The sequence below is a fragment of the Pan troglodytes genome, chromosome 9 (genome assembly GCF_028858775.2).
Source record: "Pan troglodytes isolate AG18354 chromosome 9, NHGRI_mPanTro3-v2.0_pri, whole genome shotgun sequence".
In the NCBI taxonomy this organism is placed as follows: Eukaryota; Metazoa; Chordata; class Mammalia; order Primates; family Hominidae; genus Pan; species Pan troglodytes.
This window is the reverse complement of record NC_072407.2, coordinates 69,159,408-69,174,177: the sequence shown is the minus strand read 5'-3', so window position 1 is coordinate 69,174,177 and position 14,770 is coordinate 69,159,408. Positions and strand designations below refer to the sequence as shown.

General features: G+C 55.9%; 3 protein-coding genes across 20 annotated transcripts in view; 1 reads left to right on the top strand and 2 right to left on the bottom strand.

Moving 5' to 3' along the window:
* Nucleotides 1-3,568, top strand: part of PC (pyruvate carboxylase) — a 112,133-nt gene extending 108,565 nt beyond the window's left edge. For all 7 annotated transcript variants that reach the window (XM_016921319.3, XM_054661428.2, XM_016921318.4 and 4 more), the window contains 8 exons: nt 150-306; nt 816-1,056; nt 1,171-1,420; nt 1,630-1,874; nt 1,978-2,157; nt 2,235-2,483; nt 2,724-2,864; nt 2,947-3,568. In XM_016921319.3, the coding sequence (XP_016776808.1) occupies nt 150-306; nt 816-1,056; nt 1,171-1,420; nt 1,630-1,874; nt 1,978-2,157; nt 2,235-2,483; nt 2,724-2,864; nt 2,947-3,195 (1,712 nt within the window). In that variant the 3' untranslated portion in view covers nt 3,196-3,568. The remainder of the gene's footprint in view (nt 1-149; nt 307-815; nt 1,057-1,170; nt 1,421-1,629; nt 1,875-1,977; nt 2,158-2,234; nt 2,484-2,723; nt 2,865-2,946) is intronic.
* A 1,996-nt stretch (nt 3,569-5,564) lies between these two features.
* RCE1 (Ras converting CAAX endopeptidase 1) lies at nt 5,565-8,635 on the bottom strand. 3 transcript variants are annotated; one of them, XM_009423540.4, is made up of 8 exons: nt 8,451-8,635; nt 8,230-8,332; nt 8,052-8,135; nt 7,725-7,803; nt 7,054-7,221; nt 6,853-6,924; nt 6,529-6,591; nt 5,565-6,231 (listed from the first exon to the last, which is right to left on the bottom strand). In XM_009423540.4, the coding sequence occupies exons 1-8, from the start codon at nt 8,633-8,635 to the stop codon at nt 5,996-5,998; spliced, it is 990 nt and encodes a 329-aa protein (XP_009421815.1). In that variant the 3' UTR covers nt 5,565-5,995. The 3 variants fall into 3 exon arrangements, with proteins under 3 accessions (XP_009421815.1, XP_054517418.1, XP_009421818.1); XM_054661443.2 differs by lacking the exon at nt 6,529-6,591; XM_009423543.4 differs by lacking the exon at nt 7,725-7,803 and having other exon boundaries at nt 8,052-8,131; nt 8,451-8,616.
* A 126-nt stretch (nt 8,636-8,761) lies between these two features.
* TOP6BL (TOP6B like initiator of meiotic double strand breaks) overlaps nt 8,762-14,770 on the bottom strand; it is a 98,652-nt gene continuing 92,643 nt past the window's right edge. For 8 of the 10 annotated variants that reach the window (XM_054661441.2, XM_054661431.2, XM_054661433.2 and 5 more), the window contains 3 exons: nt 13,633-13,711; nt 9,017-9,237; nt 8,762-8,917 (listed from right to left, as the gene is read on the bottom strand). In XM_054661441.2, the coding sequence (XP_054517416.1) occupies nt 8,852-8,917; nt 9,017-9,237; nt 13,633-13,711 (366 nt within the window). In that variant the 3' untranslated portion in view covers nt 8,762-8,851. The remainder of the gene's footprint in view (nt 8,918-9,016; nt 9,238-13,632; nt 13,712-14,770) is intronic. The other 2 variants (XM_054661432.2, XM_054661435.2) reach the window with 1 other exon arrangement.

Sequence of the window (14,770 nt, the reverse complement as noted above, 5' to 3'; positions counted from 1 at the left end):
GTGGGGGTTGGAGCAGGAAACACAGGTATGGCGAAGATGAGCAGGACCTGGTATTGGGGCCAGAGGCTTGTGCTGCAGAGCTAGCTCCAAGGCCTGGTGGAGTTCCCCAGGCACGCAGAGCTGATCTGGGCCTCTCGGTTCCTGTGCAGGAGCCACGTTTGACGTCGCCATGCGCTTCCTGTATGAGTGCCCCTGGCGGCGGCTGCAGGAGCTCCGGGAGCTCATCCCCAACATCCCTTTCCAGATGCTGCTGCGGGGGGCCAATGCTGTGGGCTACACCAACTACCCAGACAACGTGGTCTTCAAGTGAGCCTGGGGTGGGGTGGGCAGACGCTACCTGGTGTGGCCCAGAGGGTACCGAGCCATGTCGTGATGGCCTCTGTTCTCCACGGTCAGCCTGACACCAAGTCTCTCTGTGGCCACACGCAGCAGGGGCTGCTGTTTGGAAATATCGAGAAGTGTAAAATTGGAGTTGCAGAACCAGACAGGCTTCTAAATCACTCCCTCACTCCTGGGGCAGTGGAAGGTCTGAGACTTGCCTGGGTCACTCGGTGCAGGGCTGGGATTGGAACCCAGGCCTCAAGACTCCTTGCTCAGTACCCTCTTCCACAGCCTGCCACTGGCCTAGCTGATCCTCCAGGGCCTGGTCCACACTTGTGTGGCCACCCCCCGCCTGTGGATGCCACACCCCCTGCCAGGCCAGACCCTCAGATCTCATTCCCCAGGGGCCGTAGAGTGGGTCAGGAAGGAGCCAGGGAAGACTGTTCAGAGGGAGGTGGGGTGGGGCTCAGCCCTGGGCTCTCTCACCCTTGCAGGTTCTGTGAAGTGGCCAAAGAGAATGGCATGGATGTCTTCCGTGTGTTTGACTCCCTCAACTACTTGCCCAACATGCTGCTGGGCATGGAGGCGGCAGGAAGTGCCGGAGGCGTGGTGGAGGCTGCCATCTCATACACGGGCGACGTGGCCGACCCCAGCCGCACCAAGTACTCACTGCAGTACTACATGGGCTTGGCCGAAGAGCTGGTGCGAGCTGGCACCCACATCCTGTGCATCAAGGTGCCTGGGCCACTTGTCCGTCCCTCCCTCTCTGCCCCGGCCATGTCCCCGCCACCCACAGGCACACATCCTGCCCTCTCTACCATCTCTCTCTCTCTCTCCCACTTCCCCCAGGACATGGCCGGGCTGCTGAAGCCCACGGCCTGCACCATGCTGGTCAGCTCCCTCCGGGACCGCTTCCCCGACCTCCCACTGCACATCCACACCCACGACACGTCAGGGGCAGGCGTGGCAGCCATGCTGGCCTGTGCCCAGGCTGGAGCTGATGTGGTGGATGTGGCAGCTGATTCCATGTCTGGGATGACTTCACAGCCCAGCATGGGGGCCCTGGTGGCCTGTACCAGAGGGACTCCCCTGGACACAGGTAGGAAGAACAGCAGCCCGTGGCCACACCCCTCTCAAAGCCGCAGCCACCACCAGTCCCAGTAGTGTTGGACCTGCCTAGGATCCAGATGCCCTGCTCTGGCCTTGCCGCCTTCTGTCACCTGAGTCAGACATGGGACCTGAGCTAGCCCTGGGTCCTGGAAGAGTCATACATTTCTAAGGCCTCCTCTGACTCTGGCCTCCCTGCAGAGGTGCCCATGGAGCGCGTGTTTGACTACAGCGAGTACTGGGAGGGGGCTCGGGGACTGTACGCGGCCTTCGACTGCACAGCCACCATGAAGTCTGGCAACTCGGACGTGTATGAAAATGAGATCCCAGGGGGCCAGTACACCAACCTGCACTTCCAGGCCCACAGCATGGGGCTCGGCTCCAAGTTCAAGGAGGTCAAGAAGGCCTATGTGGAGGCCAACCAGATGCTGGGCGATCTCATCAAGGTGAGCCCAGCCCGGCGCTCCTTACCTGACCCAGCCCTGCATGCACCTGCCACTGGCCTCCTTGAGGTGCCTGGCACCCTAACCTCCAGGGCCTTCTCCTCAGGTGACGCCCTCCTCCAAGATCGTGGGGGACCTGGCCCAGTTTATGGTGCATAATGGATTGAGCCGGGCAGAGGCCGAAGCTCAGGCGGAAGAGCTGTCCTTTCCCCGCTCTGTGGTGGAGTTCCTGCAGGGCTACATCGGTGTCCCCCATGGGGGGTTCCCCGAACCCTTTCGCTCTAAGGTAGGGAAGGCCCAGCATGGTGTGAGGGTGGGGGCTGGATGCAGGACTTGGGACTGACCCTCTGCTTTGCTCCCCAGGTACTGAAGGACCTGCCGAGGGTGGAGGGGCGGCCTGGAGCCTCCCTCCCTCCCCTGGATCTGCAGGCACTGGAGAAGGAGCTGGTAGACCGGCATGGGGAGGAGGTGACGCCGGAAGATGTGCTCTCAGCAGCTATGTACCCCGATGTGTTTGCCCACTTCAAGGACTTCACTGCCACCTTTGGCCCCCTGGATAGCCTGAATACTCGCCTCTTCCTGCAGGGACCCAAGATCGCAGAGGAGTTTGAGGTCAGTGGCTCTGGCGCTTCTCCACACTCCACCCTGGCCCCCTGCCCCAGAGCTCTGGAGTTTAGCTTGGCTGTCACCCAGCCTCGCAAGCTTTGGGAGCAGAAAGGACCCTTGAGACCGGGAGCTAGGCCTTTAGGAACGAGAAGCCAAGGCCCAGTGTGGGGACTTCCTATGGCCAGGGCCGGGGGACTGCTCTCCCACCTTGGCATCCAGCTCTGAGTCTGCACACCCTCCCTGCAGGTGGAGCTGGAGCGGGGCAAGACGCTGCACATCAAAGCCCTGGCCGTGAGCGACCTGAACCGGGCCGGCCAGAGGCAGGTCTTCTTTGAGCTCAATGGGCAGCTGCGGTCCATCTTGGTCAAGGACACCCAGGCCATGAAGGTATTGTCTCCCCCAGGGCCAGCCAGGCGGTGGGGCTTGGCTGGGCCCAGGATCTCATGTCCCCTCTGCCCTGTGTCTTCAGGAGATGCACTTCCACCCCAAGGCCCTAAAGGACGTGAAGGGCCAGATCGGGGCGCCCATGCCTGGGAAGGTGATAGACATCAAAGTGGTGGCAGGGGCCAAGGTGGCCAAGGGCCAGCCCCTGTGTGTGCTCAGTGCCATGAAGATGGAGACTGTGGTGACCTCACCCATGGAGGGTACTGTCCGCAAGGTTCATGTGACCAAGGACATGACACTGGAAGGTGACGACCTCATCCTGGAGATCGAGTGATCTTGCCCCAGACCGGCAGCCTGGCCATCCCCAAGCCTTCAACAGAAGCTGTGCTGCCACGGCAGGCCCAGGCCAGCCAGTGCCCGAGGCCAGGAAGGCCGGGCCGTGGAGGTCCTGTCCACAGCTGGACAGGAGAGACACCGCCTGCGGCGGTTCATTCCTTTCAGCCATCGTCCTTTCCTCCGGCGGACAGCTGCTTACATGTTCATCTCTTGCCAAATAAGGGTCCCCTCCTCACTGGAGACTACAAGTGGTGGGTCAGGTGGTCCTAGGACCCAGGGGAGGTTTAGGGGTCCTATCTCCTGGGGGAAGGGGAGATCTAAGATGTCCCAGGTCCTGGGAAGTTTACTCAATAAAGCTGGCTTTCCCCTGCCCTCCATGCTGGATCCTGTGCAGCCCCCAGCCTGCACCACTCGGCAGTGGGGGGCTGCCTTTCAAGCTCCCCATGGGTGGGCAGGTCAGTTGTGTCATTCTCCTCAGAGGGTAGTGAGAATGACCATCGTGGCCCTGTTTTAAGTCACTATTGGGTGCCTACTGTGTATACTCCCCAAACAGGACTAGTAGTACTGAACTTGCTTGAGGGGTGGGGCCTGTTCTAAGTATTTAACACCTATTAACACAGGGAATTAACCTTCATTCTCTTATGGACACAGAAATCAAGTCACAGGAAGATTAAATAATTTGTCCAGGACTTCACAAGTAGTAAGAGAGAGAGATGAAACCCAGGCCGTTGGCAGACTCGCCTCCCAACCCCGCTGCTTTATTTTCTAAAACCCAAGGCCAGCGTCCCACCTCAGTTAGCAGGTAAATGCAAGCAGGTACCACCTTGTGGGCAGTGGGTAAGACCCTCAGGAATGGTGATCCGGGAGTCTTGTGTGTGCTCTGGATGTGAGAATGTTGGTGGGAGGTGAGGGGGAGCACTGGGTCCAGGGTCCAGGGTCTCAGGTTCTAACCCTGCCACTCCCCATGACCACCCCTCCAGACTCCTGCTCAGTTCCCTTTCCTGCAGCGGGGACAGTAACCCTGCCTGCACCACTGCCCTCCTGCCCACAGGTAGGGGGAGGATGGTGAAGGGAGCAGGAGGCTGGGCAGTTCCTGAGATGGAGGGGTGGGTGTGGGGAGGCCGATGCAGGAAATCAGCCTCTGGATAGGAAGCACCCAGCAGGCCTCTGCCCAGTGCTCCCAGAGCCAGTCCAACCTCTGGGATGGGCAACTCACAGTGGGCTTGAGCCTCTTCCTTTCTGGACCGCCATGTCCTAGATGTACCCCAGGAGGCAGATGACTGCGATTCTGCCCCTTCCATCCGGGTGGATGTCGTTGTCATGGCCAGCCTGCAGGCATCGTGGGGGAGTGACTGCACATCCTTTTCTTTCCCTCAGTGGCCAGCCTCAGAGAAGGGACCTTGGGACAACCTCCTTGATCGGGGAATGGGACCTAAAGGGCTTTCTTCCCTCCCCCGCCCCCCACCCCAGAGATGGAGTCTCGCTCTGTCACCCAGGCTGGAGTACAGTGGTGTGATTTTGGCTCACTGGAATCTGTGCCTCCCAGGTTCAAGTGATTCTCCTGCCTTAGCCTCCTGCCACCACACCCGGCCTATGCCCGGCTAATTTTTTGTATTTTTAGTAGAGACGGGGTTTCACCATGTTGGTCAGGCTGGTCTCGGACTCCTGACCTCAAGTAATCCAGGGCTAATACTCTTTCAGGAATCTACTTTTAAAAGAGCACAGGCAGGGAAACGAGAGCCCTTCCAAAAATGATGGAGAGCAGGCAGAACACTTGCAGGTGCCGAGAAGGACCCTGGAGTCACTGTGTTGCTTGGCAAAGTCCCCACTGCCCTCAGGGCTGCAGCCTGTGTTCTGGGTTCCTCTGGGGCAGAGGTCAGAGGTGGAGAGAACCAGAAAAGCCTCTACTTATGGTGACTCAGGGACCTATTATTTCCTCTTGTGAAAAACAAGACTGGCAGACTGTGGAGGTCCTGGCAGAGGCTTCAGGCCAGTCATCTTCCCCTCAGAGGAGATACGTCGGAGGCTCCATCGCTGAGGTCAGGGCCAGGGCCATGGTTCCCACTCCCTGACCCGTCAGCCAAGGCACAGGCCCCAGGATGAGCTGGGCTCACACCTGGTACCCGCAGTCTCAGAGCCAACCACACTAGGACTTTGGGGCATGGCTCAGGAAGGAGGAAGCCACAGGCTCCCAGCAACCAGAGCTCCCAGCCCATCCTGTACTCCAGGGAACTACCCGCCTGGATGCACCGCCCAGATGTCAGTGTTCAAGGTAGCTGGGACAGGTGGTGGGCACACTCCCAAGAGCTGCCTAGAGTCTTCACACAAGATCCCAAATAGACCGATTCCCAAAGGCCCAAGGCCATGTTACCCAAGTTAAATCTCTTTAATATCCCAATACAAAGTATTGATGCAAAAAGACAATGAGAAAACCCAGGAAGTTGGGGGGTGGGGGGTGGGGAGAGGTTTTATAAATAAAAAACCCCGAGCAGCTTTTCAGAGGCAGAGGAGCTAAGAGAAGCAGCAGTCCAAAGTGAGGAAGGGAGTGTGTGGCTCCTGGGACCTGCCCCTTGTCCCCTCACTCACAGCTGCTCGTAAACACCCCTTTCAAAAGGGGCTGCACCCTTTGGATATCTGCTTCTTTCTCTTGGTCCCTGGGATGCAACTAGCTCTGGCTTCAATCCCCTACAAAAATTCCTGAGATCTCGGGGACCCCAGCCAGCCCTTCCCCTGCAGTACCCCTTGGTGGGGAGGGCTGGGGAGCCGGTGAGAGTTCATAGTGTATCCAGGAGCATAGGTCAGGAGCACAGGGGAGCCTCTGAGTCCCCTGCCCGCTCCAAAAGCACACAAAGGGGAAGGCTGCCGTAGAGCTTGGGGTCCGTGAGGGGCTGGAGCAGAAGCAGGAAGAGTCCCACACCCAGGGCATAGCCTGCCAGCAGGGGCCGCCTCTGCGGGTGCTCCAAGGCCGCGCAAACAGCTGGGAAACCCATGTAATTGCAGAAGGAATGGCAGAGAACCGGCCCAATCAGGTGTCCTGGGGAAAAGAGACAGCAGCTCAGGGAGCAGCCCTACCACCTCCTCTGGCCCTTCCAGGGCTAGTGACCCTCATCCCCTGAAACAGGAGATCAAGATCCCACTACCCCAGCCATCCACCCACACACCACGGCCTCTGCTCCTTTCCACCTCTCAGACCTCACCAGGCTGAGGGCCCTGGCTCAGCCTGTCTCAAGGACTGGAGTAGAAGAACTTTTGTTCCTAGAACAAACAGTATTCCCATTCTCCCACCCGCTCCTGTGGGCCCCCAGGGACCCATGAGGGACTGAGGACCAACCTGTGCGGATGAAGAGGAAAGCAGTGTAGGCACCGAAGACAGCTGTGTAGGAGAACTGGAACGCTGGAGACGGGGAGGCCGCGAGTGACCACACCTGCACGCCCTTCCTGCCCCCGCACTACATACCCATCAGCCAAAGACCGACCATCCCCTCCCCCCGGGGCAGTAGCTGCCTGCCCCACCACCTACAGCTGTCCTGCACCCCAACTCCCACGGTCAGTGGCCTCTCCAATACCGTGGCCCTCAGTTCCCAATTCCTTCTCCAGAGTGGCCATTAGCGACATCATCATACACCCTAACCCAGGCCAGCTAGCCAGGACTCACCAGCAGACAAGAAGATGTTCCCCACGCTGCTCTGGCGGAAACGCAGCTGCTCAATAATATGGTGAAAATGGGCTGGGAAAAAGGTGACAGTCACATCACAGTCATTCCTCCCAGCCTCCCTTCTAGGACTGCCCCTCACCTCAAGCCCCCTTCTGAGCTCTCATGCTGAAAACACACCAGGACTAATCTGGCCAGACTCACCAACTCCAAAAAAGAGCGGGCAGGTGAACACAGCAGGGCCCAGGCCCATGCACGGTGCTAACATGGGCAGCATACAGGCCCGGAACACCAGCTCCTCTGTCAGCGGGGCGATCACTTGGTTCCGCAGCCAACGCATGTCTGTGAGGCAGCGGGCCCAGGAGCGGGGGGCTGCAGAGGGAATTCAGGACAAGCTGTGAGTGACAGGCTGTCAGACAGTGAGACCCCAGAGGCTCCAAGGGCTCCTCTCCCACAACTTTACCCTGGCCAAACTCAGGTTAGGCATCAATACTCCTGAGGACGGGGGTGTGGACCCAACATAAACCCAATGTCTTGAGATGACCTGAAGGGAAGGCATTAGCTGAGGCAGGGCATCCTGGAAGTAAACTCTGGAGACACCAAAATTTAAGCAAGACTAGCTCTGGTTGGGGAAGCAGGGAACAGTGCTCTCTGATCCACACCAAATGCTGCTGGGGGTTCCCAGGGAACTCCTTGGACGTTGGCAATCAACCCTTAGAGGCCACCTAGCTCTATGTTTCCATTTTACTGATGAGAAAACACACCCAGAGAGATGACATTTCACGTGTCCAGATCACACCCTGAGCCCGCTGACTCCCTGCCCCAATGTCCTGGACTGCCTGTGCTTACTTTTCCCTTCAGCCTTTAAGACTCACCCAGGACAACCTTCAGCCCATCTGCCAGGTCACAAGGGCAATCCATAGAGAGCTGCATCAGTGGGCCCAGGAAAAGAATCTGAGAGCAAGAAAACACTTTCACCATAACCCACCGCTTTTGCCCAGACCTTTGCCCATGCTCCCTGAGACTCCAAGCTTGAAATCCTCTCAGCCACGATTTCCAGACCATGCATACCGGAGGACCCTGGGGCCATCTCAAAAGTCCTGTCTCCCATCAACCAAAAACCAAAAACAAGAGGAGTCCACGGCACTGCCCATCAGGCTGATAACAAAGACCAGAAGAAAAAATACAGGAGGAGCACTCACCATGGTCAGCAACAGGGGCAGCAGCGCCGCTGGGAAAATGCCCTCCAGCCTGAAGCCCATCAGGGTGAGCAGGGATGTGCCTGGCTGAGCCACAGGAAAGGGGGCATCAGTTTTGCTTCCTCCCCTAAAGACCCCTGAGCTCTCACCGCCATTGCCCTTTGCCCCGCCTCCTTCGCACCTGGATGCCTGTGAGTTCCCTCCAGAGCAGCACGCACAGAGGTGAGAGACTGGACACCACCAGGACGCTGGTGAAGCGTCGCTTGATGACGGCGGGATGGTCCCTACGGAGGGGACAGTAAGTTCAGGGGGCCCGCGGCTGCCCATGAGCACGGACCCGCCCCCGGCTCGCCCAAGCTCCGCCCGCAGGGCGCGGATTCCGGCCGCGCGCAGCCCCCGCACCTGGGCAGTTCGCTCTTCCAGACGTAGAGGCTGCCCACGTAGGAGCAGGCGAGGCTGAGGCAGGAGAACACTGACACCCAGCAGCACAGCCCGGGGCCCGGGCCCCCCAGCGCCGCCGACTCGGGCGGCCGCTCCGGCCGCGACACCGACAGCAGTCGCAGCCCATCCCCGCCCAGCGCCGCCATTGCGCCCTGACCCGCGGCGCGCACCAGTGACGCAGTCCCAGGGAGGTGTGGGTGACGTCAGGCCGCGGTGCGGCTCCACGCCCCGCCCCGCCCGGGCCCGACGCGGAAGCAGACGCGGAAGAGGACTTGGTGAGCGCGGGGCAGCTTTATTAAACCACGGGATAACGGCTGCCCGCAGCCTCCGGATCGGTGGGCGCTTGCGGAAGGGGACCCGGCTCAGGGCCCAGGGCTGGGACTCAGCCACTCTGACAGGTTGGAGACCTCCTGCAGCCACAGCACGTCCTGCGGGAACAAGGGGGCCCGGGGTGAGGACCTCTCAGCAGCGGCCCGTGGCCTGCACCTCCTGCTGAGCCCTTCCCTGCGCGGCCCTCGCCCAGTTACCTCCAGGCGGCTCCTGAGGCTCGCCCTGCCCGGCGCCAGGGCCCTGCCGTGAGCCTCGCGGTCCTCCCTTCCTCTAGGAGTGAGGGGGGCCGCGGTGGCCTCCGGGCGGCGCGGGGCGGCCTCTGAAGGGCTCGGGGCCCTGGCGGAGCGCAGAGATCGCATCTCCTCTATGCGGGGGCTGCCCCTCTTGAGCCTCTTGTTTTCTGCTTGCCCGCTGGTATCTAGGAGAAAACAAGCCTCTTCATCTTACTTTCATGGCCCTGTGCTAGGAGCACCCTTGGGCAAGGGGAAGCCTGGGAGAACGGGCGCCGAGGGGCTCTTCCCACCGCATCCCTGTCAGCAGGTCCCATCCACACCAAAACCCTGCAGCTGTGGGCGCTTCTGGAGCAGCCCGAGGCTGCAGAGACGTTTCAGGGCCTCCCTATTCTCTCACCCAGGCGGGAGATTGTCCCGAGCCCTCACTTGGGGGACTCAGGCCGCTCAGTAACTTTCTGTATAGATTCTTCCTGGAGTCTGCACGGACAAGCCCCCCTCCCTGCCAGCCTCTGTCCTCCCTCACCTTTCTGGCCTCAGTTCTGTCTCCCTTTGTTGCTCACGTTGCATTGAGCAGTGCCCATAGGCAGCTTTCCTACTCTTAACTGATTCATTTGTCAAATTAAAGCGAGTTTAGATGAATAGATTCTTCCCCAGCAGGTCTTGGGGATGCAGATCAATGAGCTTTTCCCTGAGAGAAGCTCACAGATGCTAGGAGGGGATGCAGACCTGTGTACAAAGCCCAGGGTTAAAATAGAGAAGGAAGCCGACCACCTCTGGATGTGAAGAAGGGTTTCCATGAGGAGATACCTGAGCTGACCTTTTGTTTTTTTGAGACAAGGTCTTGCTCTGTTGCCCAGGCTGGAGTGCAGTGGCGCAGTCCTGGCTCACTGCAGCCTCGACCTCCTGGGCTCAAGCGATCCTACTGCCTCAGCTTCAGCTTCCAGAGTACCAGGAACCACAGGCGCATGCCACCACACCGGCTATTTTTTTTTTACTTGTAGAGACGGGTCTCACCGTGTTGCCCAGGCTAGTCTCAAGCTGTCCTCCCGCCCCGGCTCCCCAAAGTGACGGTATTACAGGCATAAGCCACCACTCCTGCCCCAGAGCTGGGTTTTGAAGGATGAAGAGTGATATGCCAGACAAGGGAGAGAAAGGGAATTTCTTGCTGAAAGTTAACACAAGTAAACCTTATGCAAAGGCATAAAACAACTTCCTATATAAATTTTTACTTTTTAAAGATGAGGTCTCGCCTGTCACCTAGGCTGGAGTGCAGTGGCGTGATCATAGCTCACTGCAGCTTTGAACTCCCGGCCTCATCCTCTCGAGTAACTGGGACTAAAGGCACACACCACCTTGCCTGGCTAGAAACAGATTTTCATCTGTAGAAGACAGGAAGCCAATAAAGAGTTTTAAGCACTGGTGAAATATATTGGTAATTTTGTACTTCAGAAAGATCGTTCTTTCAAAGGTGTGGCTTAGATCAAACTAGAGACAGGAAGACCTTAAGAGCCCAATGACAAGTGAAGACAGTGGAGATAGAGGCGTCACCAGGAATCAGAAGTGTTCATCAGGCCTAAGTGATAGGCCTTTGTGAGCGCCTGGATGTGGGAGAGGCCTCTTGGCCGGGCGCGGTGGCTCATGCCTGTAATCCCAGCACTTTGGGGGGCCGAGGCGGGAAGATCACGAGGTCAGGAGATTGAGACCAGCCTGGCCAACATGGTGAAACCCCGTCTCTACTAAAAATACAAAAATTAGCTGGGCATGGTGGTGGGCGCCTGTAATCCCAACTACTCAGAGGCTGAGGCAAGAGAATCACTTGAACTTGGGAGGCAGGGAGGTTGCAGTGAGCCGAGATCACGCCACTGCACTCCAGTCTGGGCAAGAGAGAGACTCTGTTTCAAAAAAAAAAAAAAAAATGAGAGGCCTCTTGAATGAATCCAAGATTTCAGATGTGATAAATTGGATTAATCATGAAAGAGACTAAAAGTCTCTTTAGTCAGGAGAGAGGAAACTGAGGTACCAATGGGACCTCCACGAGGAGCTGCCTAGTGAGCAAATGAATCTCCCAGCTGGCACTCAGCAGAGGCCTTGGCTGGTCATACCAATTTGAGAGTCTTGAGCCCAGAGGCAGTGGTCAACAGTTGGGATGGAAGATAGCTGGGTGGGAGAGCAGGATGAGCACTATTTAGGCATGACCAGAGGAAAGTAGATGAAGAGAAAAGCCCAGAGAGGGAAAAACCAGGCAAGTCATAGCCTTACAGTGCCAAATTTTGCACATAGTTCAGATACAATGAAGGTAAATGCAAAATTTGGTAATTAAGAGGGCTTCCCTGAGGAGAGAAGTTTCAGAGGCCACAGAAAAAGCAAGTACCCTAAGTGAGGGAGAGAATGAGAGGAAGAAAGGGAGACAGGGTGCATGCAGCTTGTGGTTTTGAGATCCTTGGCTGAGATGTGATGGAGAGAGGTCAAGGATAAGTGGAGGAAGTTCAAGGTCATGGGAGATTTTCTTCTGATGAAATGAGAGCTTGACCTGCTGAGGGAAAGGAACTCAGGGGAAGGCTGAAGGTGCAGCAGTGATAACTGATGCAAGCAGGTCCCAAGAAAGCAGGAGGGACGATCCCACTGTGAGCCTGGAGGAAATGGGTCCCCACACTGATGAGGTTCTGCAGTGGGAGGGTGCAAGTTGGGTGAGTTTACTGAGAAAAGAGATCCGTAAGTATGAAGCAGGAGGTGGAGACTGGGTAGATTTTTTAAAGAATGGAGTAGCCACTGAGGGATAAGGCCAGAAAGGCAGGGGGAAGGACTGACAAACCAAAGGCTCCTGAGTGAGTGGACCACCAATGGATGGTGGCATCAACACACAGTTTGGTGATTTTCTTCAGCAGGGCTGCCCATGTGAGGCGTAGAATGGATGCTGAGAGCCACAGGTCTGTAGGACAGAACAGCCCAAGCCATCCTCCAGGGGTTCCACCAGATTATAAACACCTAGATTTTAAAGCTCATGTTGCACACTGGAGAAAACATGGGCTTTGGAGGCGGCAAGCTGAAAGTCATTACCTCCTGCTAAGCGTTCTGCCTCACCTGAGCCTGGGTCCTCTAGTTTGTTAGGATCCATGCCTCCCCCTGCCCCCAGAAGGGCACTGTAAGGACTAAATGAGATAAGGCTGTGGAAGACCCCAGCATCTCCCCAGGGTCCACAGAAGGTACTGAATTAAATGTTAATTTTTTTCCTTGTATGGGAAGATACTTATTCCTTTGTCTCTTCTGACTGCATAAATACTGAATTGTATGTATCATATTTGCATTTTTTAAAATCTCCAGATCTAAATTTATAAAAATAGATTCTTTGCTTTGTACAAGCATTCACAGCAGGGTTCTTTTCAGTAGCAACAGCCCCCACAACATTTAAAACATGGTTCAGTTGACAGTGATTTCAGGGACACATCTTAGGCCTAAGCATAAACGCGTATGTGTTGTGGTTGTGACCCTAGAAAGAGGGATTTACCAACCAAGCATAGGTGCTGACGTCATGATCCCCAGCTTCCCTTGACCCAGATACTGTTTTATCTGAAGGACTCAGGATCTGTAGGAGGGCATCCCTGCTAATTCGGCTCTTCCAGAGACAGCAGAGCTAGGCTGCCTGGGTTTGAATTCTTGCTCTGTCATTTACTGGCTGTGTAGCCTTGGGTAAGTTTATTGATATCTGTGGGCCTCAATTTCCTCACATGCAAAATGAGAGTTAATAACAGTACCTATAGCTCCTAGGATAGTTTTGAGAACTAAGAGCATTAGTACATTTTAAAAGCTCAGAATAGTACCTGGCATCTCTGCTAGTGACTGAATGTGAGAGCTGCTGTACCCCTGCTGCTGTGGGCTGGGAAGGCTGTTTAAGCATTGCAGGAGACATGTATGGAGAAAAGACTTCAGTATAATTGCAATCACAACCCACGCACTGACACTTTCCCATAACACACATTAAGAGTGACATGGTGCCAGGCCGGGCGCGGTGGCTCACGCCTGTAATCCCAGCACTTTGGGAGGCCAAGGCAGGCGGATCACAAGGTCAGGAGATCGAGACCATCCTGGCCAACACGGTGAAACCCCATCTCTACTAAAAATACAAAAATTTAGCCGGGCGTGATGGCGGGCGCCTGTGGTCCCAGCTACTGGGGAGGTTGAGGCAGGAGAATGGTGTGAACCCGGGAGGCAGAGCTTGCAGTGAGCCGAGATGGCGCCACTGCACTCCAGCCTGGGCGACAGAGGTGAGACTCTGTCTCAAAAAAATAAAAATAAAATAAAATTCAGGGCCCTGAATCTGCGTATTACCTACCCCCACCCCATCATGTGCAGCTATCTGTAACTGCACAGACTTTAATACAAATTTCTAGTCCTGTCCTAACATCTTGGGGAGGGAAGACCTGCTGCTGCCTTGAAGACCCACAGTGGCAGCAACAGCCCACTAAATTGCAGAAGGACGCCGCTGTAGTAGAAGGTACAGTGGAATAGTTTGAAAGTTTGAACTCACGTTTTTTACTTCCTCTGCTGCAGTCCAGGGCTCACTTGAAAAGCTAAAACCTTACCTGCTAGGAGCTCCAGGCTGCTGTTATCAGGTGCGTCCTCAGTGCCCTGGGCTGAGTCCTTTTTTTCTAGGGTTAGCTGCTTAAAAAAATTAGAAGTCCTAAGTGAGTTTTGTAGAAACATGAACGAGCCCTAGTGAAACAGGAGTGTGCCTGGTGGCTTCACTGACCTCACAAGGTTATCTGCCCTCACTTGGAACTCCCTCTTCCTCCTGGCTCATGAATCCCCCTACCCACCCTCCAGTCTTCAAGGTTTCCCTCTGTGGATCCTTCTCCACTCTGGCCATTCACAGCACATCCTTTCTTCTCTGAGCTCCAGTCTCTTGGCTACTGCCTGCCCATTCCTCGGGCTCTGCATACTCTGCAAGTATCCTGTGTGCCCATTCATCAAGTAATGTGCAAATGTCCATTTTCTACACCCTAAATCCCTTCAAAGGCAAGGGCCATCATGCCTTTATCACTTTACAGCTAGCAGAGTGCCTTACACCAGGTAAGTTTGACTGAGAAAGTCAAACCTGGGAAGCCACAGGGTATATTCTGTAGTCATCGGTAGCCTCCTAGAGCCCTGCCACACTGGTTAGTTCAATAATTTGGACAGAGAAAAAGAGGTTCTTACTGAGACCAGAACCCAATCCTCCCAGCTCCTTTTCAAGAATACAGATGTATAAAAATAGGTATCTTCTCCTCAAAATTAAAAATTCATAGCCAGGCGCGGTGGCTCATGCCTGTAATCCCAGCACTTTGGGAGGCCGAGGCAGGCAGATCACCTGAGGTAAGGAGTTCGAGACTAGCCTGGCCAACATGGTGAAACTCCGCCTGTACTAAAAATACAAAAATTAGCTGGCTGTGGTGGTGGGCTCCTGTAATCCCAGCTACTCAGGACGCTGAGGCAGGAAAATTGCTTGAACCTGGGAGGTGGAGGTTGCAGTGAGCTGAGATCACGCCATTGCACTCCAGTCTGGGTGATGAGTGAGACTCCATCTCAAAAAAAAAAAAAAAAATTAAAAATTTGTGCTTCCCGGCCAGGTGCAGTGGCTCAAGCCTGTAATCCCAGCACTTTGGGAGGCCGAGGCAGGCGGATCATGACGTCAGGAGATTGAAACCATCCTGGCTAACACAGTGAAACCCCGTCTCTATTACA

What these genes read in the sequence shown, in the direction of transcription:
- RCE1 (XM_009423540.4), bottom strand. Translation starts at nt 8,635, where the DNA reads ATGGCGGCGCTGGGCGGGGATGGGCTGCGACTGCTGTCGGTGTCGCGG. An exon ending in TGGGCTGAAGGTTGTCCTGG is followed by an intron (nt 7,222 to 7,724) that starts GTGAGTCTTAAA and finishes TTCCCTCTGCAG; the next exon opens with CCCCCCGCTCCTGGGCCCGC. An exon ending in GAACATCTTCTTGTCTGCTG is followed by an intron (nt 6,592 to 6,852) that starts GTGAGTCCTGGC and finishes CCCCGTCTCCAG; the next exon opens with CGTTCCAGTTCTCCTACACA.